Genomic DNA, 24,896 nt, shown 5'->3' with positions numbered 1-24,896 from the left:
ACGATACTCTCACATAGCATTACCCCCCCCTCTCTCCCATACGATACTCTCACATAGCATTACCCCCCCCCCCTCTCTCTCTCATACGATACTCTCACATAGCATTACCCCCCCCCCCTCTCTCCCATACGATACTCTCACATAGCATTACCCCCCCCTCTCTCTCATACGATACTCTCACATAGCATTACCCCCCCCCCCCTCTCTCCCATACGATACTCTCACATAGCATTACCCCCCCCTCTCTCTCATACGATACTCTCACATAGCATTACCCCCCCTCTCTCTCATACGATACTCTCACATAGCATTACCCCCCTCCCCCCCCTCTCTCTCTCATACGATACTCTCACATAGCATTACCCCCCCCCCCTCTCTCCCATACGATACTCTCACATAGCATTACCCCCCCCTCTCTCCCATACGATACTCTCACATAGCATTACCCCCCCCCCCCTCTCTCTCATACGATACTCTCACATAGCATTACCCCCCCCTCTCTCCCATACGATACTCTCACATAGCATTACCCCCCCCCCCCCTCTCTCCCATACGATACTCTCACATAGCATTACCCCCCTCTCTCCCATACGATACTCTCACATAGCATTACCCCCCTCTCTCCCATACGATACTCTCACATAGCATTACCCCCCCCTCTCTCCCATACGATACTCTCACATAGCATTACCCCCCCCCCCCTCTCTCCCATACGATACTCTCACATAGCATTACCCCCCCTCTCTCCCATACGATACTCTCACATAGCATTACCCCCCTCTCTCCCATACGATACTCTCACATAGTATTACCCCCCCCCCCCCTCTCTCCCATACGATACTCTCACATAGCATTACCCCCCCTCTCTCCCATACGATACTCTCACATAGCATTACCCCCCCCCCCTCTCTCCCATACGATACTCTCACATAGCATTACCCCCCCCCCCTCTCTCCCATACGATACTCTCACATAGCATTACCCCCCCTCTCTCCCATACGATACTCTCACATAGCATTACCCCCCTCTCTCCCATACGATACTCTCACATAGTATTACCCCCCCCCCCTCTCTCCCATACGATACTCTCACATAGCATTACCCCCCCTCTCTCCCATACGATACTCTCACATAGCATTACCCCCCTCTCTCCCATACGATACTCTCACATAGCATTACCCCCCCCCCTCTCCCATACGATACTCTCACATAGTATTACCCCCCTCTCTCCCATACGATACTCTCACATAGCATTACCCCCCCCCCCCCCCCCCCTCTCTCCCATACGATACTCTCACATAGCATTACCCCCCCTCTCTCCCATACGATACTCTCACATAGCATTACCCCCCTCTCTCCCATACGATACTCTCACATAGCATTACCCCCCCTCTCTCCCATACGATACTCTCACATAGCATTACCCCCCTCTCTCCCATACGATACTCTCACATAGCATTACCCCCCCCCCCTCTCTCCCATACGATACTCTCACATAGCATTACCCCCCTCTCTCCCATACGATACTCTCACATAGCATTACCCCCCCCCCCCTCTCTCCCATACGATACTCTCACATAGCATTACCCCCCCTCTCTCCCATACGATACTCTCACATAGCATTACCCCCCCCCCCCTCTCTCCCATACGATACTCTCACATAGCATTACCCCCCCCCCCCTCTCCCATACGATACTCTCACATAGCATTACCCCCCCTCTCTCCCATACGATACTCTCACATAGCATTACCCCCCTCTCTCCCATACGATACTCTCACATAGCATTACCCCCCTCTCTCCCATACGATACTCTCACATAGCATTACCCCCCTCTCTCCCATACGATACTCTCACATAGCATTACCCCCCCCCCCCTCTCTCCCATACGATACTCTCACATAGCATTACCCCCCCCCCCTCTCTCCCATACGATACTCTCACATAGCATTACCCCCCCTCTCTCCCATACGATACTCTCACATAGCATTACCCCCCTCTCTCCCATACGATACTCTCACATAGCATTACCCCCCCCCCCCTCTCCCATACGATACTCTCACATAGCATTACCCCCCCTCTCTCCCATACGATACTCTCACATAGCATTACCCCCCCCCCTCTCTCCCATACGATACTCTCACATAGCATTACCCCCCCCCCCCCTCTCCCATACGATACTCTCACATAGCATTACCCCCCCTCTCTCCCATACGATACTCTCACATAGCATTACCCCCCTCTCTCCCATACGATACTCTCACATAGCATTACCCCCCTCTCTCCCATACGATACTCTCACATAGCATTACCCCCCTCTCTCCCATACGATACTCTCACATAGCATTACCCCCCCCCCCCCTCTCTCCCATACGATACTCTCACATAGCATTACCCCCCCCCCCTCTCTCCCATACGATACTCTCACATAGCATTACCCCCCCTCTCTCCCATACGATACTCTCACATAGCATTACCCCCCCCCCCCTCTCTCCCATACGATACTCTCACATAGCATTACCCCCCCCCCCCCCTCTCCCATACGATACTCTCACATAGCATTACCCCCCCTCTCTCCCATACGATACTCTCACATAGCATTACCCCCCTCTCTCCCATACGATACTCTCACATAGCATTACCCCCCTCTCTCCCATACGATACTCTCACATAGCATTACCCCCCTCTCTCCCATACGATACTCTCACATAGTATTACCCCCCCCCCCCCCCTCTCTCCCATACGATACTCTCACATAGCATTACCCCCCCTCTCTCCCATACGATACTCTCACATAGCATTACCCCCCCCCTCTCTCACATACGATACTCTCACATAGCATTACCCCCCCCCCTCTCTCCCATACGATACTCTCACATAGCATTACCCCCCCCCCTCTCTCCCATACGATACTCTCACATAGTATTACCCCCCCCCCCCCCCTCTCTCACATACGATACTCTCACATAGCATTACCCCCCCTCTCTCCCATACGATACTCTCACATAGCATTACCCCCCCTCTCTCCCATACGATACTCTCACATAGCATTACCCCCCCTCTCTCCCATACGATACTCTCACATAGCATTACCCCCCCCCCCCCCCCCTCTCTCACATACGATACTCTCACATAGCATTACCCCCCCCCCCCCCCCCTCTCTCACATACGATACTCTCACATAGCATTACCCCCCCCCTCTCTCTCATACGATACTCTCACATAGCATTACCCCCCCCCCCCCTCCCCTCTCTCACATACGATACTCTCACATAGCATTACCCCCCCCCCTCTCTCCCATACGATACTCTCACATAGCATTACCCCCCCCCCCCCCCCTCTCCCATACGATACTCTCACATAGTATTACCCCCCTCTCTCCCATACGATACTCTCACATAGCATTACCCCCCCCCCTCTCCCATACGATACTCTCACATAGCATTACCCCCCCCCCCTCTCTCCCATACGATACTCTCACATAGTATTACCCCCCTCTCTCCCATACGATACTCTCACATAGCATTACCCCCCCCCTCTCCCATACGATACTCTCACATAGTATTACCCCCCTCTCTCCCATACGATACTCTCACATAGCATTACCCCCCCCCCTCTCTCCCATACGATACTCTCACATAGCATTACCCCCCCCCCCCCCCCTCTCTCCCATACGATACTCTCACATAGCATTACCCCCCCCCCCCCTCTCCCATACGATACTCTCACATAGCATTACCCCCCTCTCTCCCATACGATACTCTCACATAGCATTACCCCCCCCCTCTCTCCCATACGATACTCTCACATAGCATTACCCCCCACCCTCTCTCCCATACGATACTCTCACATAGCATTACCCCCCCCCCCTCTCCCATACGATACTCTCACATAGCATTACCCCCCCCCTCTCCCATACGATACTCTCACATAGCATTACCCCCCTCTCTCCCATACGATACTCTCACATAGCATTACCCCCCTCTCTCCCATACGATACTCTCACATTGCATTACCCCCCTCTCTCCCATACGATACTCTCACATAGCATTACCCCCCTCTCTCCCATACGATACTCTCACATAGCATTACCCCCCCCCCCCTCTCTCCCATACGATACTCTCACATAGCATTACCCCCCTCTCTCCCATACGATACTCTCACATAGCATTACCCCCCCCCCCCCCCCCCCCCCTCTCCCATACGTCATTGTCCTGTTGAAAAACAAATGATAGTGGGTCTAAGCCCAAACCAGATGGGATGGTTTATCGCTGCAGAATGCTGTGGTGGTCGTGCTGGATAAGTGTGCCTTGAATTCTAAATAAATGATGTCACTGTCACCAGCAAAGCACCCTCACACCTCCTCCGTGCTTCACGGTGGGAACCACACATGTGGAGATCATCCGTTCACCTACTCTCCGCCTCACAAAGACACGGCGGTTGGAACCAAAAATTGCAAATTTGGACTCATCAGACCAAAGGACAGATTTCCACCGGTCTAATGTTCATTGCTCGTGTTTCTTGGCCCAAGCAAGTCTCTTCTTATTATTGGTGTCCTTCAGTAGTGGTTTCTTTGCAGCAATTCAACCATGAAGGCCTGATTCACACAGTCTCCTCTGAACAGTTGATGTTGAGATGTGTCTGTTACTTGAACTCTGAAGCATTTATTTGGCCTGCAATTTCTGAGGCTGGTAACTCTAATAAACTTATCCTCTGCAGCAGAGGTAACTCCCTGGTCTTCCTTTCCTGTGGCGGTCCTCATGAGAGCCAGTTAACTCTAATGAACTTATCCTCTGCAGCAGAGGAAACTCTGGGTCTTCCTGTGGTTGTCCTCATGAGAGACAGTTTCATCAGAGCGCCTGAGGGTTTTATAGACTGCACTTGAAGAAACTTTCAAAGTTCTTAACATTTTCCGGGATTGACTGTATATCACACACAGGTTAATATACTGTATGTCTCTGGGTGTAGCTGTATCACACACAGGTTAATATACTGTATGTCTCTGGGTGTAGCTGTATCACACACAGGTTAATATACTGTATGTCTCTGGGTGTAGCTGTACCACACACAGGTTAATATACTGTATGTCTCTGGGTGTAGCTGTACCACACACAGATTAATATACTGTATGTCTCTGGGTGTAGCTGTATCACACACAGGTTAATATACTGTATGTCTCTGGGTGTAGCTGTATCACACACAGGTTAATATACTGTATGTCTCTGGGTGTAGCTGTATCACACACAGGTTAATATACTGTATGTCTCTGGGTGTAGCTGTATCACACACAGGTTAATATACTGTATGTCTCTGGGTGTAGCTGTACCACACACAGGTTAATATACTGTATGTCTCTGGGCGTAGCTGTATCACACACAGATTAATATACTGTATGTCTCTGGGTGTAGCTGTACCACACACAGGTTAATATACTGTATGTCTCTGGGTGTAGCTGTACCACACACAGGTTAATATACTGTATGTCTATAGGGTGTAGCTGTACCACACACAGGTTAATATACTGTATGTCTCTGGGTGTAGCTGTATCACACACAGGTTAATATACTGTATGTCTCTGGGTGTAGCTGTATCACACACAGGTTAATATACTGTATGTCTATAGGGTGTAGCTGTACCACACACAGGTTAATATACTGTATGTCTCTGGGTGTAGCTGTATCACACACAGGTTAATATACTGTATGTCTATAGGGTGTAGCTGTATCACACACAGGTTAATATACTGTATGTCTCTGGGTGTAGCTGTACCACACACAGGTTAATATACTGTATGTCTATAGGGTGTAGCTGTATCACACACAGGTTAATATACTGTATGTCTCTGGGTGTAGCTGTATCACACACAGGTTAATATACTGTATGTCTATAGGGTGTAGCTGTACCACACACAGGTTAATATACTGTATGTCTATAGGGTGTAGCTGTATCACACACAGGTTAATATACTGTATGTCTCTGGGTGTAGCTGTACCACACACAGGTTAATATACTGTATGTCTATAGGGTGTAGCTGTATCACACACAGGTTAATATACTGTATGTCTCTGGGTGTAGCTGTATCACACACAGGTTAATATACTGTATGTCTATAGGGTGTAGCTGTATCACACACAGGTTAATATACTGTATGTCTCTGGGTGTAGCTGTATCACACACAGGTTAATATACTGTATGTCTCTGGGTGTAGCTGTACCACACACAGGTTAATATACTGTATGTCTATAGGGTGTAGCTTTACCACACACAGGTTAATATACTGTATGTCTCTGGGTGTAGCTGTACCACACACAGGTTAATATACTGTATGTCTCTGGGTGTAGCTGTACCACACACAGGTTAATATACTGTATGTCTCTGGGTGTAGCTGTATCACACACAGGTTAATATACTGTATGTCTCTGGGTGTAGCTGTATCACACACAGGTTAATATACTGTATGTCTCTGGGTGTAGCTGTACCACACACAGGTTAATATACTGTATGTCTCTGGGTGTAGCTGTACCACACACAGGTTAATATACTGTATGTCTCTGGGTGTAGCTGTACCACACACAGGTTAATATACTGTATGTCTCTGGGTGTAGCTGTACCACACACTGGTTAATATACTGTATGTCTCTGGGTGTAGCTGTACCACACACAGGTTAATATACTGTATGTCTCTGGGTGTAGCTGTACCACACACTGGTTAATATACTGTATGTCTCTGGGTGTAGCTGTACCACACACAGGTTAATATACTGTATGTCTCTGGGTGTAGCTGTACCACACACAGGTTAATATACTGTATGTCTCTGGGTGTAGCTGTACCACACACAGGTTAATATACTGTATGTCTATAGGGTGTAGCTGTACCACACACAGGTTAATATACTGTATGTCTCTGGGTGTAGCTGTACCACACACAGGTTAATATACTGTATGTCTCTAGGGTGTAGCTGTACCACACACAGGTTAATATACTGTATGTCTATAGGGTGTAGCTGTACCACACACAGGTTAATATACTGTATGTCCCTGGGTGTAGCTGTATCACACACAGGTTAATATACTGTATGTCTCTGGGTGTAGCTGTATCACACACTGGTTAATATACTGTATGTCTCTGGGTGTAGCTGTACCACACACAGGTTAATATACTGTATGTCTATAGGGTGTAGCTGTACCACACACAGGTTAATATACTGTATGTCTCTGGGTGTAGCTGTATCACACACAGGTTAATATACTGTATGTCTCTGGGTGTAGCTGTACCACACACAGGTTAATATACTGTATGTCTCTAGGGTGTAGCTGTACCACACACAGGTTAATATACTGTATGTCTCTGGGTGTAGCTGTACCACACACATATTAATATACTGTATGTCTATAGGGTGTAGCTGTACCACACACAGGTTAATATACTGTATGTCTCTGGGTGTAGCTGTATCACACACAGGTTAATATACTGTATGTCTATAGGGTGTAGCTGTACCACACACAGGTTAATATACTGTATGTCCCTGGGTGTAGCTGTACCACACACAGGTTAATATACTGTATGTCTCTGGGTGTAGCTGTACCACACACAGGTTAATATACTGTATGTCTCTGGGTGTAGCTGTATCACACACAGGTTAATATACTGTATGTCTATAGGGTGTAGCTGTACCACACACAGGTTAATATACTGTATGTCTCTGGGTGTAGCTGTACCACACACAGGTTAATATACTGTATGTCTCTGGGTGTAGCTGTATCACACACAGGTTAATATACTGTATGTCTCTGGGTGTAGCTGTATCACACACAGGTTAATATACTGTATGTCTATAGGGTGTAGCTGTACCACACACAGGTTAATATACTGTATGTCTCTGGGTGTAGCTGTACCACACACAGGTTAATATACTGTATGTCTATAGGGTGTAGCTGTATCACACACAGGTTAATATACTGTATGTCTATAGGGTGTAGCTGTACCACACACAGGTTAATATACTGTATGTCTATAGGGTGTAGCTGTACCACACACAGGTTAATATACTGTATGTCTATAGGGTGTAGCTGTACCACACACAGGTTAATATACTGTATGTCTATAGGGTGTAGCTGTACCACACACAGGTTAATATACTGTATGTCTCTGGGTGTAGCTGTACCACACACAGGTTAATATACTGTATGTCTCTGGGTGTAGCTGTATCACACACAGGTTAATATACTGTATGTCTCTGGGTGTAGCTGTACCACACACAGGTTAATATACTGTATGTCTATAGGGTGTAGCTGTATCACACACAGGTTAATATACTGTATGTCTCTGGGTGTAGCTGTACCACACACAGGTTAATATACTGTATGTCTCTGGGTGTAGCTGTATCACACACAGGTTAATATACTGTATGTCTCTGGGTGTAGCTGTACCACACACTGGTTAATATACTGTATGTCTCTGGGTGTAGCTGTACCACACACAGGTTAATATACTGTATGTCTCTGGGTGTAGCTGTACCACACACAGGTTAATATACTGTATGTCTCTGGGTGTAGCTGTATCACACACAGGTTAATATACTGTATGTCTCTGGGTGTAGCTGTATCACACACAGGTTAATATACTGTATGTCTCTGGGCGTAGCTGTACCACACACTGGTTAATATACTGTATGTCTATAGGGTGTAGCTGTATCACACACAGGTTAATATACTGTATGTCTCTGGGTGTAGCTGTATCACACACAGGTTAATATACTGTATGTCTCTGGGCGTAGCTGTACCACACACTGGTTAATATACTGTATGTCTATAGGGTATAGCTGTATCACACACAGGTTAATATACTGTATGTCTATAGGGTGTAGCTGTACCACACACAGGTTAATATACTGTATGTCTATAGGGTGTAGCTGTACCACACACAGGTTAATATACTGTATGTCTATAGGGTGTAGCTGTACCACACACAGGTTAATATACTGTATGTCTCTGGGTGTAGCTGTATCACACACAGGTTAATATACTGTATGTCTCTGGGTGTAGCTGTACCACACACAGGTTAATATACTGTATGTCTATAGGGTGTAGCTGTACCACACACAGGTTAATATACTGTATGTCTCTGGGTGTAGCTGTATCACACACAGGTTAATATACTGTATGTCTCTGGGTGTAGCTGTACCACACACAGGTTAATATACTGTATGTCTCTAGGGTGTAGCTGTACCACACACAGGTTAATATACTGTATGTCTATAGGGTGTAGCTGTACCACACACAGGTTAATATACTGTATGTCTATAGGGTGTAGCTGTACCACACACAGGTTAATATACTGTATGTCTATAGGGTGTAGCTGTACCACACACAGGTTAATATACTGTATGTCTATAGGGTGTAGCTGTACCACACACAGGTTAATATACTGTATGTCTATAGGGTGTAGCTGTACCACACACAGGTTAATATACTGTATGTCTATAGGGTGTAGCTGTACCACACACAGGTTAATATACTGTATGTCTATAGGGTGTAGCTGTACCACACACAGGTTAATATACTGTATGTCTATAGGGTGTAGCTGTATCACACACAGGTTAATATACTGTATGTCTCTGGGTGTAGCTGTATCACACACAGGTTAATATACTGTATGTCTCTGGGTGTAGCTGTATCACACACAGGTTAATATACTGTATGTCTATAGGGTGTAGCTGTACCACACACAGGTTAATATACTGTATGTCTCTGGGTGTAGCTGTATCACACACAGGTTAATATACTGTATGTCTCTGGGTGTAGCTGTATCACACACAGGTTAATATACTGTATGTCTCTGGGTGTAGCTGTACCACACACAGGTTAATATACTGTATGTCTCTGGGTGTAGCTGTACCACACACAGGTTAATATACTGTATGTCTCTGGGTGTAGCTGTACCACACACAGGTTAATATACTGTATGTCTCTGGGTGTAGCTGTACCACACACTGGTTAATATACTGTATGTCTCTGGGTGTAGCTGTACCACACACAGGTTAATATACTGTATGTCTCTGGGTGTAGCTGTACCACACACTGGTTAATATACTGTATGTCTCTGGGTGTAGCTGTACCACACACAGGTTAATATACTGTATGTCTCTGGGTGTAGCTGTACCACACACAGGTTAATATACTGTATGTCTCTGGGTGTAGCTGTACCACACACAGGTTAATATACTGTATGTCTCTGGGTGTAGCTGTATCACACACAGGTTAATATACTGTATGTCTCTGGGTGTAGCTGTACCACACACAGGTTAATATACTGTATGTCTCTGGGCGTAGCTGTATCACACACAGGTTAATATACTGTATGTCTCTGGGTGTAGCTGTACCACACACAGGTTAATATACTGTATGTCTCTAGGGTGTAGCTGTACCACACACAGGTTAATATACTGTATGTCTATAGGGTGTAGCTGTACCACACACAGGTTAATATACTGTATGTCCCTGGGTGTAGCTGTATCACACACAGGTTAATATACTGTATGTCTCTGGGTGTAGCTGTACCACACACAGGTTAATATACTGTATGTCCCTGGGTGTAGCTGTATCACACACAGGTTAATATACTGTATGTCTCTGGGCGTAGCTGTACCACACACAGGTTAATATACTGTATGTCTCTGGGTGTAGCTGTACCACACACAGGTTAATATACTGTATGTCTATAGGGTGTAGCTGTACCACACACAGGTTAATATACTGTATGTCTCTGGGTGTAGCTGTATCACACACAGGTTAATATACTGTATGTCTATAGGGTGTAGCTGTACCACACACAGGTTAATATACTGTATGTCTCTGGGTGTAGCTGTACCACACACAGGTTAATATACTGTATGTCTATAGGGTGTAGCTGTATCACACACAGGTTAATATACTGTATGTCTATAGGGTGTAGCTGTACCACACACAGGTTAATATACTGTATGTCTATAGGGTGTAGCTGTACCACACACAGGTTAATATACTGTATGTCTATAGGGTGTAGCTGTACCACACACAGGTTAATATACTGTATGTCTCTGGGTGTAGCTGTACCACACACAGGTTAATATACTGTATGTCTCTGGGTGTAGCTGTATCACACACAGGTTAATATACTGTATGTCTCTGGGTGTAGCTGTACCACACACAGGTTAATATACTGTATGTCTATAGGGTGTAGCTGTATCACACACAGGTTAATATACTGTATGTCTCTGGGTGTAGCTGTACCACACACAGGTTAATATACTGTATGTCTCTGGGTGTAGCTGTATCACACACAGGTTAATATACTGTATGTCTCTGGGTGTAGCTGTACCACACACTGGTTAATATACTGTATGTCTCTGGGTGTAGCTGTACCACACACAGGTTAATATACTGTATGTCTCTGGGTGTAGCTGTACCACACACAGGTTAATATACTGTATGTCTCTGGGTGTAGCTGTACCACACACAGGTTAATATACTGTATGTCTCTGGGTGTAGCTGTACCACACACCGGTTAATATACTGTATGTCTCTAGGGTGTAGCTGTACCACACACAGGTTAATATACTGTATGTCTATAGGGTGTAGCTGTACCACACACAGGTTAATATACTGTATGTCTATAGGGTGTAGCTGTACCACACACAGGTTAATATACTGTATGTCTATAGGGTGTAGCTGTACCACGCACAGGTTAATATACTGTATGTCTATAGGGTGTAGCTGTACCACACACAGGTTAATATACTGTATGTCTATAGGGTGTAGCTGTACCACACACAGGTTAATATACTGTATGTCTATAGGGTGTAGCTGTACCACACACAGGTTAATATACTGTATGTCTCTGGGCGTAGCTGTACCACACACAGGTTAATATACTGTATGTCTATAGGGTGTAGCTGTACCACACACAGGTTAATATACTGTATGTCTCTGGGTGTAGCTGTATCACACACAGGTTAATATACTGTATGTCTCTGGGTGTAGCTGTACCACACACAGGTTAATATACTGTATGTCTATAGGGTGTAGCTGTACCACACACAGGTTAATATACTGTATGTCTCTGGGTGTAGCTGTACCACACACATATTAATATACTGTATGTCTATAGGGTGTAGCTGTACCACACACAGGTTAATATACTGTATGTCTCTGGGTGTAGCTGTACCACACACAGGTTAATATACTGTATGTCTCTGGGTGTAGCTGTATCACACACAGGTTAATATACTGTATGTCTATAGGGTGTAGCTGTACCACACACAGGTTAATATACTGTATGTCTCTGGGTGTAGCTGTATCACACACAGGTTAATATACTGTATGTCTCTGGGTGTAGCTGTACCACACACAGGTTAATATACTGTATGTCTATAGGGTGTAGCTGTACCACACACAGGTTAATATACTGTATGTCTCTGGGTGTAGCTGTACCACACACATATTAATATACTGTATGTCTATAGGGTGTAGCTGTACCACACACAGGTTAATATACTGTATGTCTCTGGGTGTAGCTGTACCACACACAGGTTAATATACTGTATGTCTCTGGGTGTAGCTGTATCACACACAGGTTAATATACTGTATGTCTCTGGGTGTAGCTGTATCACACACAGGTTAATATACTGTATGTCTATAGGGTGTAGCTGTACCACACACATATTAATATACTGTATGTCTATAGGGTATAGCTGTATCACACACAGGTTAATATACTGTATGTCTCTGGGTGTAGCTGTACCACACACAGGTTAATATACTGTATGTCTCTGGGTGTAGCTGTATCACACACAGGTTAATATACTGTATGTCTCTGGGTGTAGCTGTACCACACACTGGTTAATATACTGTATGTCTCTGGGTGTAGCTGTATCACACACAGGTTAATATACTGTATGTCTCTGGGTGTAGCTGTACCACACACAGGTTAATATACTGTATGTCTCTGGGTGTAGCTGTACCACACACAGGTTAATATACTGTATGTCTCTGGGTGTAGCTTTACCACACACAGGTTAATATACTGTATGTCTCTGGGTGTAGCTGTACCACACACAGGTTAATATACTGTATGTCTCTGGGTGTAGCTGTACCACACACAGGTTAATATACTGTATGTCTATAGGGTGTAGCTGTACCACACACAGGTTAATATACTGTATGTCTATAGGGTGTAGCTGTACCACACACAGGTTAATATACTGTATGTCTATAGGGTGTAGCTGTACCACACACAGGTTAATATACTGTATGTCTATAGGGTGTAGCTGTACCACACACAGGTTAATATACTGTATGTCTATAGGGTGTAGCTGTACCACACACAGGTTAATATACTGTATGTCTATAGGGTGTAGCTGTACCACACACAGGTTAATATACTGTATGTCTATAGGGTGTAGCTGTACCACACACAGGTTAATATACTGTATGTCTATAGGGTGTAGCTGTATCACACACAGGTTAATATACTGTATGTCTATAGGGTGTAGCTGTATCACACACAGGTTAATATACTGTATGTCTCTGGGTGTAGCTGTATCACACACAGGTTAATATACTGTATGTCTATAGGGTGTAGCTGTATCACACACAGGTTAATATACTGTATGTCTCTGGGTGTAGCTGTACCACACACAGGTTAATATACTGTATGTCTCTGGGTGTAGCTGTATCACACACAGGTTAATATACTGTATGTCTCTGGGTGTAGCTGTACCACACACAGGTTAATATACTGTATGTCTCTGGGTGTAGCTGTACCACACACAGGTTAATATACTGTATGTCTCTGGGTGTAGCTGTACCACACACAGGTTAATATACTGTATGTCTCTGGGTGTAGCTGTACCACACACAGGTTAATATACTGTATGTCTCTGGGTGTAGCTGTACCACACACAGGTTAATATACTGTATGTCTCTGGGTGTAGCTGTATCACACACAGGTTAATATACTGTATGTCTCTGGGTGTAGCTGTACCACACACAGGTTAATATACTGTATGTCTCTGGGTGTAGCTGTACCACACACAGGTTAATATACTGTATGTCTCTGGGTGTAGCTGTATCACACACAGGTTAATATACTGTATGTCTATAGGGTGTAGCTGTATCACACACAGGTTAATATACTGTATGTCTCTGGGTGTAGCTGTACCACACACTGGTTAATATACTGTATGTCTCTGGGCGTAGCTGTACCACAGCCTCTGGCATAGAAACAGACGGTTTTGTGTCCACACTTTTTATCTGAGAGATATTCGGGTTTTTTTCTAGCCCAGATTTGCGGGATGCTCTTAAAGGGGTACACACACATTTAACCATCATGAATTAGGTTAATAAACCCTATTTTAAGGTTTGTCACATTTTATTTTTATTTTTTGCAGTTGGGGTCAGATGAGATGGAGGTCATTACTAGTAAATGTACTGAACAAAAATATAAACATGCATCATTTCATTGATTTTGTTGAGTTACAATTCATTAGACCAGATATGCACCTGTTGGTCAAAAGATGCCTCACAATGGGCATCAGGATCTCGAGAGGGTATTTTCGTGCCTTCAAATTGCCATTGTGTTCATTGTCTGTAGCTTATGCCTGCCTGCCTATACCATAACCCCAACCCGCCAGCATTGGGCCCTCTGTTCACAACGTTGACATCAGCAAACCGCTCGCCCACACAGCGTCATACGTATGGTCTGCGGTTATGAGGCTGGTTGGATGTAAAAAATTCTCTAAAATGACATTGGAGGTGGTTTATGGTAGAGAAATGAACATTCAATTCTCTGGCAACAGCTCTAGTTGACATTCCTGTAGTCAACGTGCGAATTGCACGCTCCCTCAACTTGAGACGCCTGTGGCGTTGTGTTTGACACGACTGCACATTTTAGTGGCCGTTTTTATTATTGTCCCCCCAGCACAAGGTGCACCTGTGTAATGATCCTGCTGTTTAATCAGCTTCTTGATATGCCACACCTGTCAGGTGGATGGATTATTATACACTTTGAGAGAAATCAGCTTTGTTTGTTTTGTGCGTATGGAACATTTCCTGTGATGGTTTAGTTCAGCTCATGAAACATGGGAGCAACACTTTACATGTTGAGTTTATATATGTCTGTTCAGTTAAACTGTCATGGTGTTTAACAGGGTAGTAACCAGTAATAAACTGTCACAGTGTTTAACAGGGTAGTAACCAGTAATAAACTGTCACAGTGTTTTTAACAGGGTAGTAACCAGTAATAAACTGTCAAGGTGTTTAACAGGGTAGTAACCAGTAATAAACTGTCACGGTGTTTAACAGGGTAGTAACCAGTAATAAACTGTCACAGTGTTTAACAGGGTAGTAACCAGTAATAAACTGTCACAGTGTTTTTAACAGGGTAGTAACCAGTAATAAACTGTCACGGTGTTTAACAGGGTAGTAACCAGTAATAAACTGTCACGGTGTTTAACAGGGTAGTAACCAGTAATAAACTGTCACGGTGTTTAACAGGGTAGTAACCAGTAATAAACTGTCACAGTGTTTAACAGGGTAGTAACCAGTAATAAACTGTCACGGTGTTTAACAGGGTAGTAACCAGTAATAAACTGTCACGGTGTTTAACAGGGTAGTAACCAGTAATAAACTGTCAGTGTTTAACAGGGTAGTAACCAGTAATAAACTGTCAGTGTTTAACAGGGTAGTAACCAGTAATAAACTGTCAGTGTTTAACAGGGTAGTAACCAGTAATAAACTGTCATGGTGTTTAACAGGGTAGTAACCAGTAATAAACTGTCAGTGTTTAACAGGGTAGTAACCAGTAATAAACTGTCACAGTGTTTAACAGGGTAGTAACCAGTAATAAACTGTCACTGTGTTTAACAGGGTAGTAACCAGTAATAAACTGTCACGGTGTTTAACAGGGTAGTAACCAGTAATAAACTGTCACGGTGTTTAACAGGGTAGTAACCAGTAATAAACTGTCAGTGTTTAACAGGGTAGTAACCAGTAATAAACTGTCACAGTGTTTAACAGGGTAGTAACCAGTAATAAACTGTCACGGTGTTTAACAGGGTAGTAACCAGTAATAAACTGTCACGGTGTTTAACAGGGTAGTAACCAGTAATAAACTGTCACAGTGTTTTAAAAGGGTAGTAACCAGTAATGAACTGTCACGGTGTTTAACAGGGTAGTAACCAGTAATAAACTGTCACGGTGTTTAACAGGGTAGTAACCAGTAATAAACTGTCACGGTGTTTAACAGGGTAGTAACCAGTAATAAACTGTCACGGTGTTTAACAGGGTAGTAACCAGTAATAAACTGTCACGGTGTTTTAACAGGGTAGTAACCAGTAATAAACTGTCACGGTGTTTAACAGGGTAGTAACCAGTAATAAACTGTCATGGTGTTTAACAGGGTAGTAACCAGTAATAAACTGTCACGGTGTTTTAACAGGGTAGTAACCAGTAATAAACTGTCACGGTGTTTTAAAAGGGTAGTAACCAGTAATAAACTGTCACGGTGTTTTAACAGGGTAGTAACCAGTAATAAACTGTCACGGTGTTTTAACAGGGTAGTAACCAGTAATAAACTGTCACGGTGTTTTAACAGGGTAGTAACCAGTAATAAACTGTCACGGTGTTTTAACAGGGTAGTAACCAGTAATAAACTGTCACGGTGTTTAACAGGGTAGTAACCAGTAATAAACTGTCACGGTGTTTTAACAGGGTAGTAACCAGTAATAAACTGTCACGGTGTTTTAAAAGGGTAGTAACCAGTAATAAACTGTCACGGTGTTTAACAGGGTAGTAACCAGTAATAAACTGTCACGGTGTTTTAACAGGGTAGTAACCAGTAATAAACTGTCAGTGTGTTTAACAGGGTAGTAACCAGTAATAAACTGTCACGGTGTTTAACAGGGTAGTAACCAGTAATAAACTGTCACGGTGTTTTAACAGGGTAGTAACCAGTAATAAACTGTCACTGTGTTTAACAGGGTAGTAACCAGTAATAAACTGTCAGTGTTTTTAACAGGGTAGTAACCAGTAATAAACTGTCACGGTGTTTAACAGGGTAGTAACCAGTAATAAACTGTCAGTGTTTAACAGGGTAGTAACCAGTAATAAACTGTCAGTGTTTAACAGGGTAGTAACCAGTAATAAACTGTCACTGTGTTTAACAGGGTAGTAACCAGTAATAAACTGTCAGTGTTTAACAGGGTAGTAACCAGTAATAAACTGTCATGGTGTTTAACAGGGTAGTAACCAGTAATAAACTGTCACAGTGTTTAACAGGGTAGTAACCAGTAATAAACTGTCACGGTGTTTAACAGGGTAGTAACCAGTAATAAACTGTCAGTGTTTAACAGGGTAGTAACCAGTAATAAACTGTCAGTGTTTAACAGGGTAGTAACCAGTAATAAACTGTCACGGTGTTTAACAGGGTAGTAACCAGTAATAAACTGTCACGGTGTTTAACAGGGTAGTAACCAGTAATAAACTGTCACGGTGTTTTAAAAGGGTAGTAACCAGTAATAAACTGTCACGGTGTTTAACAGGGTAGTAACCAGTAATAAACTGTCACAGTGTTTTAACAGGGTAGTAACCAGTAATAAACTGTCAGTGTGTTTAACAGGGTAGTAACCAGTAATAAACTGTCACGGTGTTTAACAGGGTAGTAACCAGTAATAAACTGTCACGGTGTTTTAACAGGGTAGTAACCAGTAATAAACTGTCACGGTGTTTAACAGGGTAGTAACCAGTAATAAACTGTCAGTGTTTTTAACAGGGTAGTAACCAGTAATAAACTGTCACGGTGTTTAACAGGGTAGTAACCAGTAATAAACTGTCAGTGTTTAACAGGGTAGTAACCAGTAATAAACTGTCAGTGTTTAACAGGGTAGTAACCAGTAATAAACTGTCACTGTGTTTAACAGGGTAGTAACCAGTAATAAACTGTCAGTGTTTAACAGGGTAGTAACCAGTAATAAACTGTCATGGTGTTTAACAGGGTAGTAACCAGTAATAAACTGTCACAGTGTTTAACAGGGTAGTAACCAGTAATAAACTGTCACAGTGTTTAACAGGGTAGTAACCAGTAATAAACTGTCACGGTGTTTAACAGGGTAGTAACCAGTAATAAACTGTCACGGTGTTTAACAGGGTAGTAACCAGTAATAAACTGTCACGGTGTTTTAAAAGGGTAGTAACCAGTAATAAACTGTCACGGTGTTTAACAGGGTAGTAACCAGTAATAAACTGTCACGGTGTTTTAACAGGGTAGTAACCAGTAATAAACTGTCAGTGTGTTTAACAGGGTAGTAACCAGTAATAAACTGTCACGGTGTTTAACAGGGTAGTAACCAGTAATAAACTGTCACGGTGTTTTAACAGGGTAGTAACCAGTAATAAACTGTCACGGTGTTTAACAGGGTAGTAACCAGTAATAAACTGTCAGTGTTTTTAACAGGGTAGTAACCAGTAATAAACTGTCACGGTGTTTAACAGGGTAGTAACCAGTAATAAACTGTCAGTGTTTAACAGGGTAGTAACCAGTAATAAACTGTCAGTGTTTAACAGGGTAGTAACCAGTAATAAACTGTCACTGTGTTTAACAGGGTAGTAACCAGTAATAAACTGTCAGTGTTTAACAGGGTAGTAACCAGTAATAAACTGTCATGGTGTTTAACAGGGTAGTAACCAGTAATAAACTGTCACAGTGTTTAACAGGGTAGTAACCAGTAATAAACTGTCACAGTGTTTAACAGGGTAGTAACCAGTAATAAACTGTCAGTGTTTAACAGGGTAGTAACCAGTAATAAACTGTCATGGTGTTTAACAGGGTAGTAACCAGTAATAAACTGTCACAGTGTTTAACAGGGTAGTAACCAGTAATAAACTGTCACAGTGTTTAACAGGGTAGTAACCAGTAATAAACTGTCATGGTGTTTAACAGGGTAGTAACCAGTAATAAACTGTCACAGTGTTTAACAGGGTAGTAACCAGTAATAAACTGTCACGGTGTTTAACAGGGTAGTAACCAGTAATAAACTGTCACGGTGTTTAACAGGGTAGTAACCAGTAATAAACTGTCACGGTGTTTAACAGGGTAGTAACCAGTAATAAACTGTCACGGTGTTTAACAGGGTAGTAACCAGTAATAAACTGTCACGGTGTTTAACAGGGTAGTAACCAGTAATAAACTGTCACGGTGTTTAAAAGGGTAGTAACCAGTAATAAACTGTCACGGTGTTTAACAGGGTAGTAACCAGTAATAAACTGTCACGGTGTTTAACAGGGTAGTAACCAGTAATAAACTGTCACAGTGTTTAACAGGGTAGTAACCAGTAATAAACTGTCACGGTGTTTAACAGGGTAGTAACCAGTAATAAACTGTCACGGTGTTTAACAGGGTAGTAACCAGTAATAAACTGTCACGGTGTTTAACAGGGTAGTAACCAGTAATAAACTGTCACGGTGTTTAACAGGGTAGTAACCAGTAATAAACTGTCACGGTGTTTAACAGGGTAGTAACCAGTAATAAACTGTCACGGTGTTTAACAGGGTAGTAACCAGTAATAAACTGTCACGGTGTTTAACAGGGTAGTAACCAGTAATAAACTGTCACGGTGTTTAACAGGGTAGTAACCAGTAATAAACTGTCACGGTGTTTAACAGGGTAGTAACCAGTAATAAACTGTCACGGTGTTTAACAGGGTAGTAACCAGTAATAAACTGTCACGGTGTTTTAACAGGGTAGTAACCAGTAATAAACTGTCACGGTGTTTAACAGGGTAGTAACCAGTAATAAACTGTCACGGTGTTTAACAGGGTAGTAACCAGTAATAAACTGTCACGGTGTTTAACAGGGTAGTAACCAGTAATAAACTGTCACAGTGTTTAACAGGGTAGTAACCAGTAATAAACTGTCATGGTGTTTAACAGGGTAGTAACCAGTAATAAACTGTCACGGTGTTTAACAGGGTAGTAACCAGTAATAAACTGTCATGGTGTTTAACAGGGTAGTAACCAGTAATAAACTGTCACGGTGTTTAACAGGGTAGTAACCAGTAATAAACTGTCACGGTGTTTAACAGGGTAGTAACCAGTAATAAACTGTCACGGTGTTTAACAGGGTAGTAACCAGTAATAAACTGTCACGGTGTTTAACAGGGTAGTAACCAGTAATAAACTGTCACAGTGTTTAACAGGGTAGTAACCAGTAATAAACTGTCAGTGTTTAACAGGGTAGTAACCAGTAATAAACGGTCAGTGTTTAACAGGGTAGTAACCAGTAATAAACTGTCACTGTGTTTAACAGGGTAGTAACCAGTAATAAACTGTCACAGTGTTTTTAACAGGGTAGTAACCAGTAATAAACTGTCACTGTGTTTAACAGGGTAGTAACCAGTAATAAACTGTCACGGTGTTTAACAGGGTAGTAACCAGTAATAAACTGTCACGGTGTTTAACAGGGTAGTAACCAGTAATAAACTGTCACGGTGTTTAACAGGGTAGTAACCAGTAATAAACTGTCACGGTGTTTAACAGGGTAGTAACCAGTAATAAACTGTCACGGTGTTTAACAGGGTAGTAACCAGTAATAAACTGTCACGGTGTTTAACAGGGTAGTAACCAGTAATAAACTGTCACGGTGTTTAACAGGGTAGTAACCAGTAATAAACTGTCACGGTGTTTAACAGGGTAGTAACCAGTAATAAACTGTCACTGTGTTTAACAGGGTAGTAACCAGTAATAAACTGTCAGTGTTTAACAGGGTAGTAACCACTAATAAACTGTCACTGTGTTTAACAGGGTAGTAACCAGTAATAAACTGTCAGTGTTTAACAGGGTAGTAACCAGTAATAAACTGTCACGGTGTTTAACAGGGTAGTAACCAGTAATAAACTGTCACGGTGTTTAACAGGGTAGTAACCAGTAATAATCTGTCACGGTGTTTAACAGGGTAGTAACCAGTAATAAACTGTCACGGTGTTTAACAGGGTAGTAACCAGTAATAAACTGTCACGGTGTTTAACAGGGTAGTAACCAGTAATAAACTGTCAGTGTTTAACAGGGTAGTAACCAGTAATAAACTGTCACGGTGTTTAACAGGGTAGTAACCAGTAATAAACTGTCACGGTGTTTAACAGGGTAGTAACCAGTAATAAACTGTCACTGTGTTTAAAAGGGTAGTAACCAGTAATAAACTGTCACGGTGTTTAACAGGGTAGTAACCAGTAATAAACTGTCAGTGTTTAACAGGGTAGTAACCAGTAATAAACTGTCACGGTGTTTAACAGGGTAGTAACCAGTAATAAACTGTCACGGTGTTTAACAGGGTAGTAACCAGTAATAAACTGTCACGGTGTTTAACAGGGTAGTAACCAGTAATAAACTGTCAGTGTTTAACAGGGTAGTAACCAGTAATAAACTGTCACGGTGTTTAACAGGGTAGTAACCAGTAATAAACTGTCACTGTGTTTAACAGGGTAGTAACCAGTAATAAACTGTCAGTGTTTAACAGGGTAGTAACCAGTAATAAACTGTCACGGTGTTTAACAGGGTAGTAACCAGTAATAAACTGTCACGGTGTTTAATAGGGTAGTAACCAGTAATAAACTGTCAGTGTTTAACAGGGTAGTAACCAGTAATAAACTGTCAGTGTTTAACAGGGTAGTAACCAGTAATAAACTGTCACGGTGTTTAACAGGGTAGTAACCAGTAATAAACTGTCACGGTGTTTAACAGGGTAGTAACCAGTAATAAACTGTCACGGTGTTTAACAGGGTAGTAACCAGTAATAAACTGTCACTGTGTTTAACAGGGTAGTAACCAGTAATAAACTGTCAGTGTTTAACAGGGTAGTAACCACTAATAAACTGTCACTGTGTTTAACAGGGTAGTAACCAGTAATAAACTGTCAGTGTTTAACAGGGTAGTAACCAGTAATAAACTGTCACGGTGTTTAACAGGGTAGTAACCAGTAATAAACTGTCACGGTGTTTAACAGGGTAGTAACCAGTAATAATCTGTCACGGTGTTTAACAGGGTAGTAACCAGTAATAAACTGTCACGGTGTTTAACAGGGTAGTAACCAGTAATAAACTGTCACGGTGTTTAACAGGGTAGTAACCAGTAATAAACTGTCAGTGTTTAACAGGGTAGTAACCAGTAATAAACTGTCAGTGTTTAACAGGGTAGTAACCAGTAATAAACTGTCAGTGCTTAACAGGGTAGTAACCAGTAATAAACTGTCACAGTGTTTAACAGGGTAGTGACCAGTAATAAACTGTCACTGTGTTTAACAGGGTAGTAACCAGTAATAAACTGTCACTGTGTTTAACAGGGTAGTAACCAGTAATAAACTGTCACAGTGTTTAACAGGGTAGTAACCAGTAATAAACTGTCATGGTGTTTAACAGGGTAGTAACCAGTAATAAACTGTCACTGTGTTTAACAGGGTAGTAACCAGTAATAAACTGTCACGGTGTTTAACAGGGTAGTAACCAGTAATAAACTGTCACGGTGTTTAACAGGGTAGTAACCAGTAATAAACTGTCATGGTGTTTAATAGGGTAGTAACCAGTAATAAACTGTCACGGTGTTTAACAGGGTAGTAACCAGTAATAAAATGTCACGGTGTTTAACAGGGTAGTAACCAGTAATAAACTGTCACGGTGTTTAACAGGGTAGTAACCAGTAATAAACTGTCACGGTGTTTAACAGGGTAGTAACCAGTAATAAACTGTCACTGTGTTTAACAGGGTAGTAACCAGTAATAAACTGTCAGTGTTTAACAGGGTAGTAACCAGTAATAAACTGTCACTGTGTTTAACAGGGTAGTAACCAGTAATAAACTGTCAGTGTTTAACAGGGTAGTAACCAGTAATAAACTGTCACGGTGTTTAACAGGGTAGTAACCAGTAATAAACTGTCACGGTGTTTAACAGGGTAGTAACCAGTAATAATCTGTCACGGTGTTTAACAGGGTAGTAACCAGTAATAAACTGTCACGGTGTTTAACAGGGTAGTAACCAGTAATAAACTGTCACGGTGTTTAACAGGGTAGTAACCAGTAATAAACTGTCACGGTGTTTAACAGGGTAGTAACCAGTAATAAACTGTCACGGTGTTTAACAGGGTAGTAACCAGTAATAAACTGTCAGTGTTTAACAGGGTAGTAACCAGTAATAAACTGTCACGGTGTTTAACAGGGTAGTAACCAGTAATAAACTGTCACAGTGTGTTTAACAGGGTAGTAACCAGTAATAAACTGTCATGGTGTTTAACAGGGTAGTAACCAGTAATAAACTGTCACAGTGTGTTTAACAGGGTAGTAACCAGTAATAAACTGTCATGGTGTTTAACAGGGTAGTAACCACTGCTCCAGACTGTGTAATTTGAGGAGAAGGGAAGCTGGTGGAAATAATTTTAATAGTTAGTCTTTTGAAAGAATTGACTTGAAAGAATAGAATCTTCCGGAGATTCAGCAATTATCCCAAATGGCACCCGATTCCCTATGGGCCCTGTATAGTAGTGCACTATATAGGGAATAGGGCCCTGGTCTATAGTAATGCACTATATAGGGAATAGGGCTCTGGTCTATAGTAGTGTTCTATATAGAGAATAGGGTTCTGGTCTATAGTAGTGCACTATATAGGGAATTGGGCTCTGGTCTATAGTAGTGTTCTATATAGGGAATAGGGCTCTGGTCTATAGTAGTGCACTATATAGGGAATAGGGCTCTGGTCTATAGTAGTGTTCTATATAGGGAATAGGGCTCTGGTCTATAGTAGTGTTCTATATAGGGAATAGGGCTCTGGTCTATAGTAGTGTTCTATATAGGGAATAGGGCTCTGGTCTATAGTAGTGCACTATATAGGGAATAGGGCTCTGGTCTATAGTAGTGTTCTATATAGGGAATAGGGTGCTACTTGGGAGACCGACGGGGTTGGTTAATTGAGCTGCTGTAGTCGAGCTCCATCAGTTAAGCTTTAGGACTGGAGACTGGAGCACTTTGACAAGCTGTGTGATCTCTTTAGAACCTACCTATCTGTCTGTTCCCTCACACTAATTAGTCCTCATCTCTCTTCCTTCTCTCCTCCTCTCTTCCCTCTCCTCCCCTGCTCTCTCTTCCCTCTCTCCTCCTCCCCTGCTCTCTCTTCCCTCTCTCCTCCTCCCCTGTTCTCTCTTCCCTCTCTCCTCCTCCCCTGCTCTCTCTTCCCTCTCTCCTCCTCCTCCCCTGCTCTCTCTTCCCTCTCTCCTCCTCCTCCCCTGCTCTCTCTTCCCTCTCTCCTCCTCTCTCCTCCTCTCTCCTCCTCTCTCCTCTGTCCAGTGTGTTAACTATGTGTTGTGTCCCCTGCAGGACACCAGAGGATCTGTCCAGAGAGGTGATTCAGATCCAACAACGAGAGATCGCTGTCAAACAACACAACTACACTCTCACCAGCAGGTAACACACACATCATGATGCTTCATCAGCTTCTTCATATACCACACCTGTCAGGTGAATGGATTGATTATCTTGGCAAAGGACAAACGCTCACTAGCTCATGAGACACGGTTCAGTGTAGTTAGTGTGCTCTGTTTAGTTAGCATGCTATAGGTATCAGATGCTCTGTTTAGTTAGCATGCTATAGGTATCAGATGCTCTGTTTAGTTAGCATGCTATAGGTATCAGATGCTCTGTTTAGTTAGCGTGCTATAGAACTATAGGTATCAGGTGCTCTGTTTAGTTAGTGTGCTATAGTACTATAGGTATCAGGTGCTCTGTTTAGTTAGCGTGCTATAGGTATCAGATGCTCTGTTTAGTTAGCGTGCTATAGGTATCAGATGCTCTGTTTAGTTAGCGTGCTATAGAACTATAGGTATCAG

At 42.7% G+C, this 24,896-nt stretch overlaps 1 protein-coding gene across 5 annotated transcripts in view; it reads left to right on the top strand.

The window, feature by feature from the left end:
• Positions 1 to 24,896, top strand: part of LOC110491210 (mitotic arrest deficient 1 like 1) — a 115,636-nt gene that overhangs the window by 13,127 nt on the left and 77,613 nt on the right. For all 5 annotated transcript variants that reach the window (XM_036948757.1, XM_036948756.1, XM_036948758.1 and 2 more), the window contains one exon: positions 24,388 to 24,474. In XM_036948757.1, the coding sequence (XP_036804652.1) occupies positions 24,388 to 24,474 (87 nt within the window). The remainder of the gene's footprint in view (positions 1 to 24,387; positions 24,475 to 24,896) is intronic.

Source organism: Oncorhynchus mykiss, chromosome 17, assembly GCF_013265735.2.
Source record: "Oncorhynchus mykiss isolate Arlee chromosome 17, USDA_OmykA_1.1, whole genome shotgun sequence".
Taxonomy (NCBI): Eukaryota; Metazoa; Chordata; class Actinopteri; order Salmoniformes; family Salmonidae; genus Oncorhynchus; species Oncorhynchus mykiss.
Note: the sequence above shows the minus strand (reverse complement) of the source record. Positions and strands in the feature narration are given on the sequence as shown.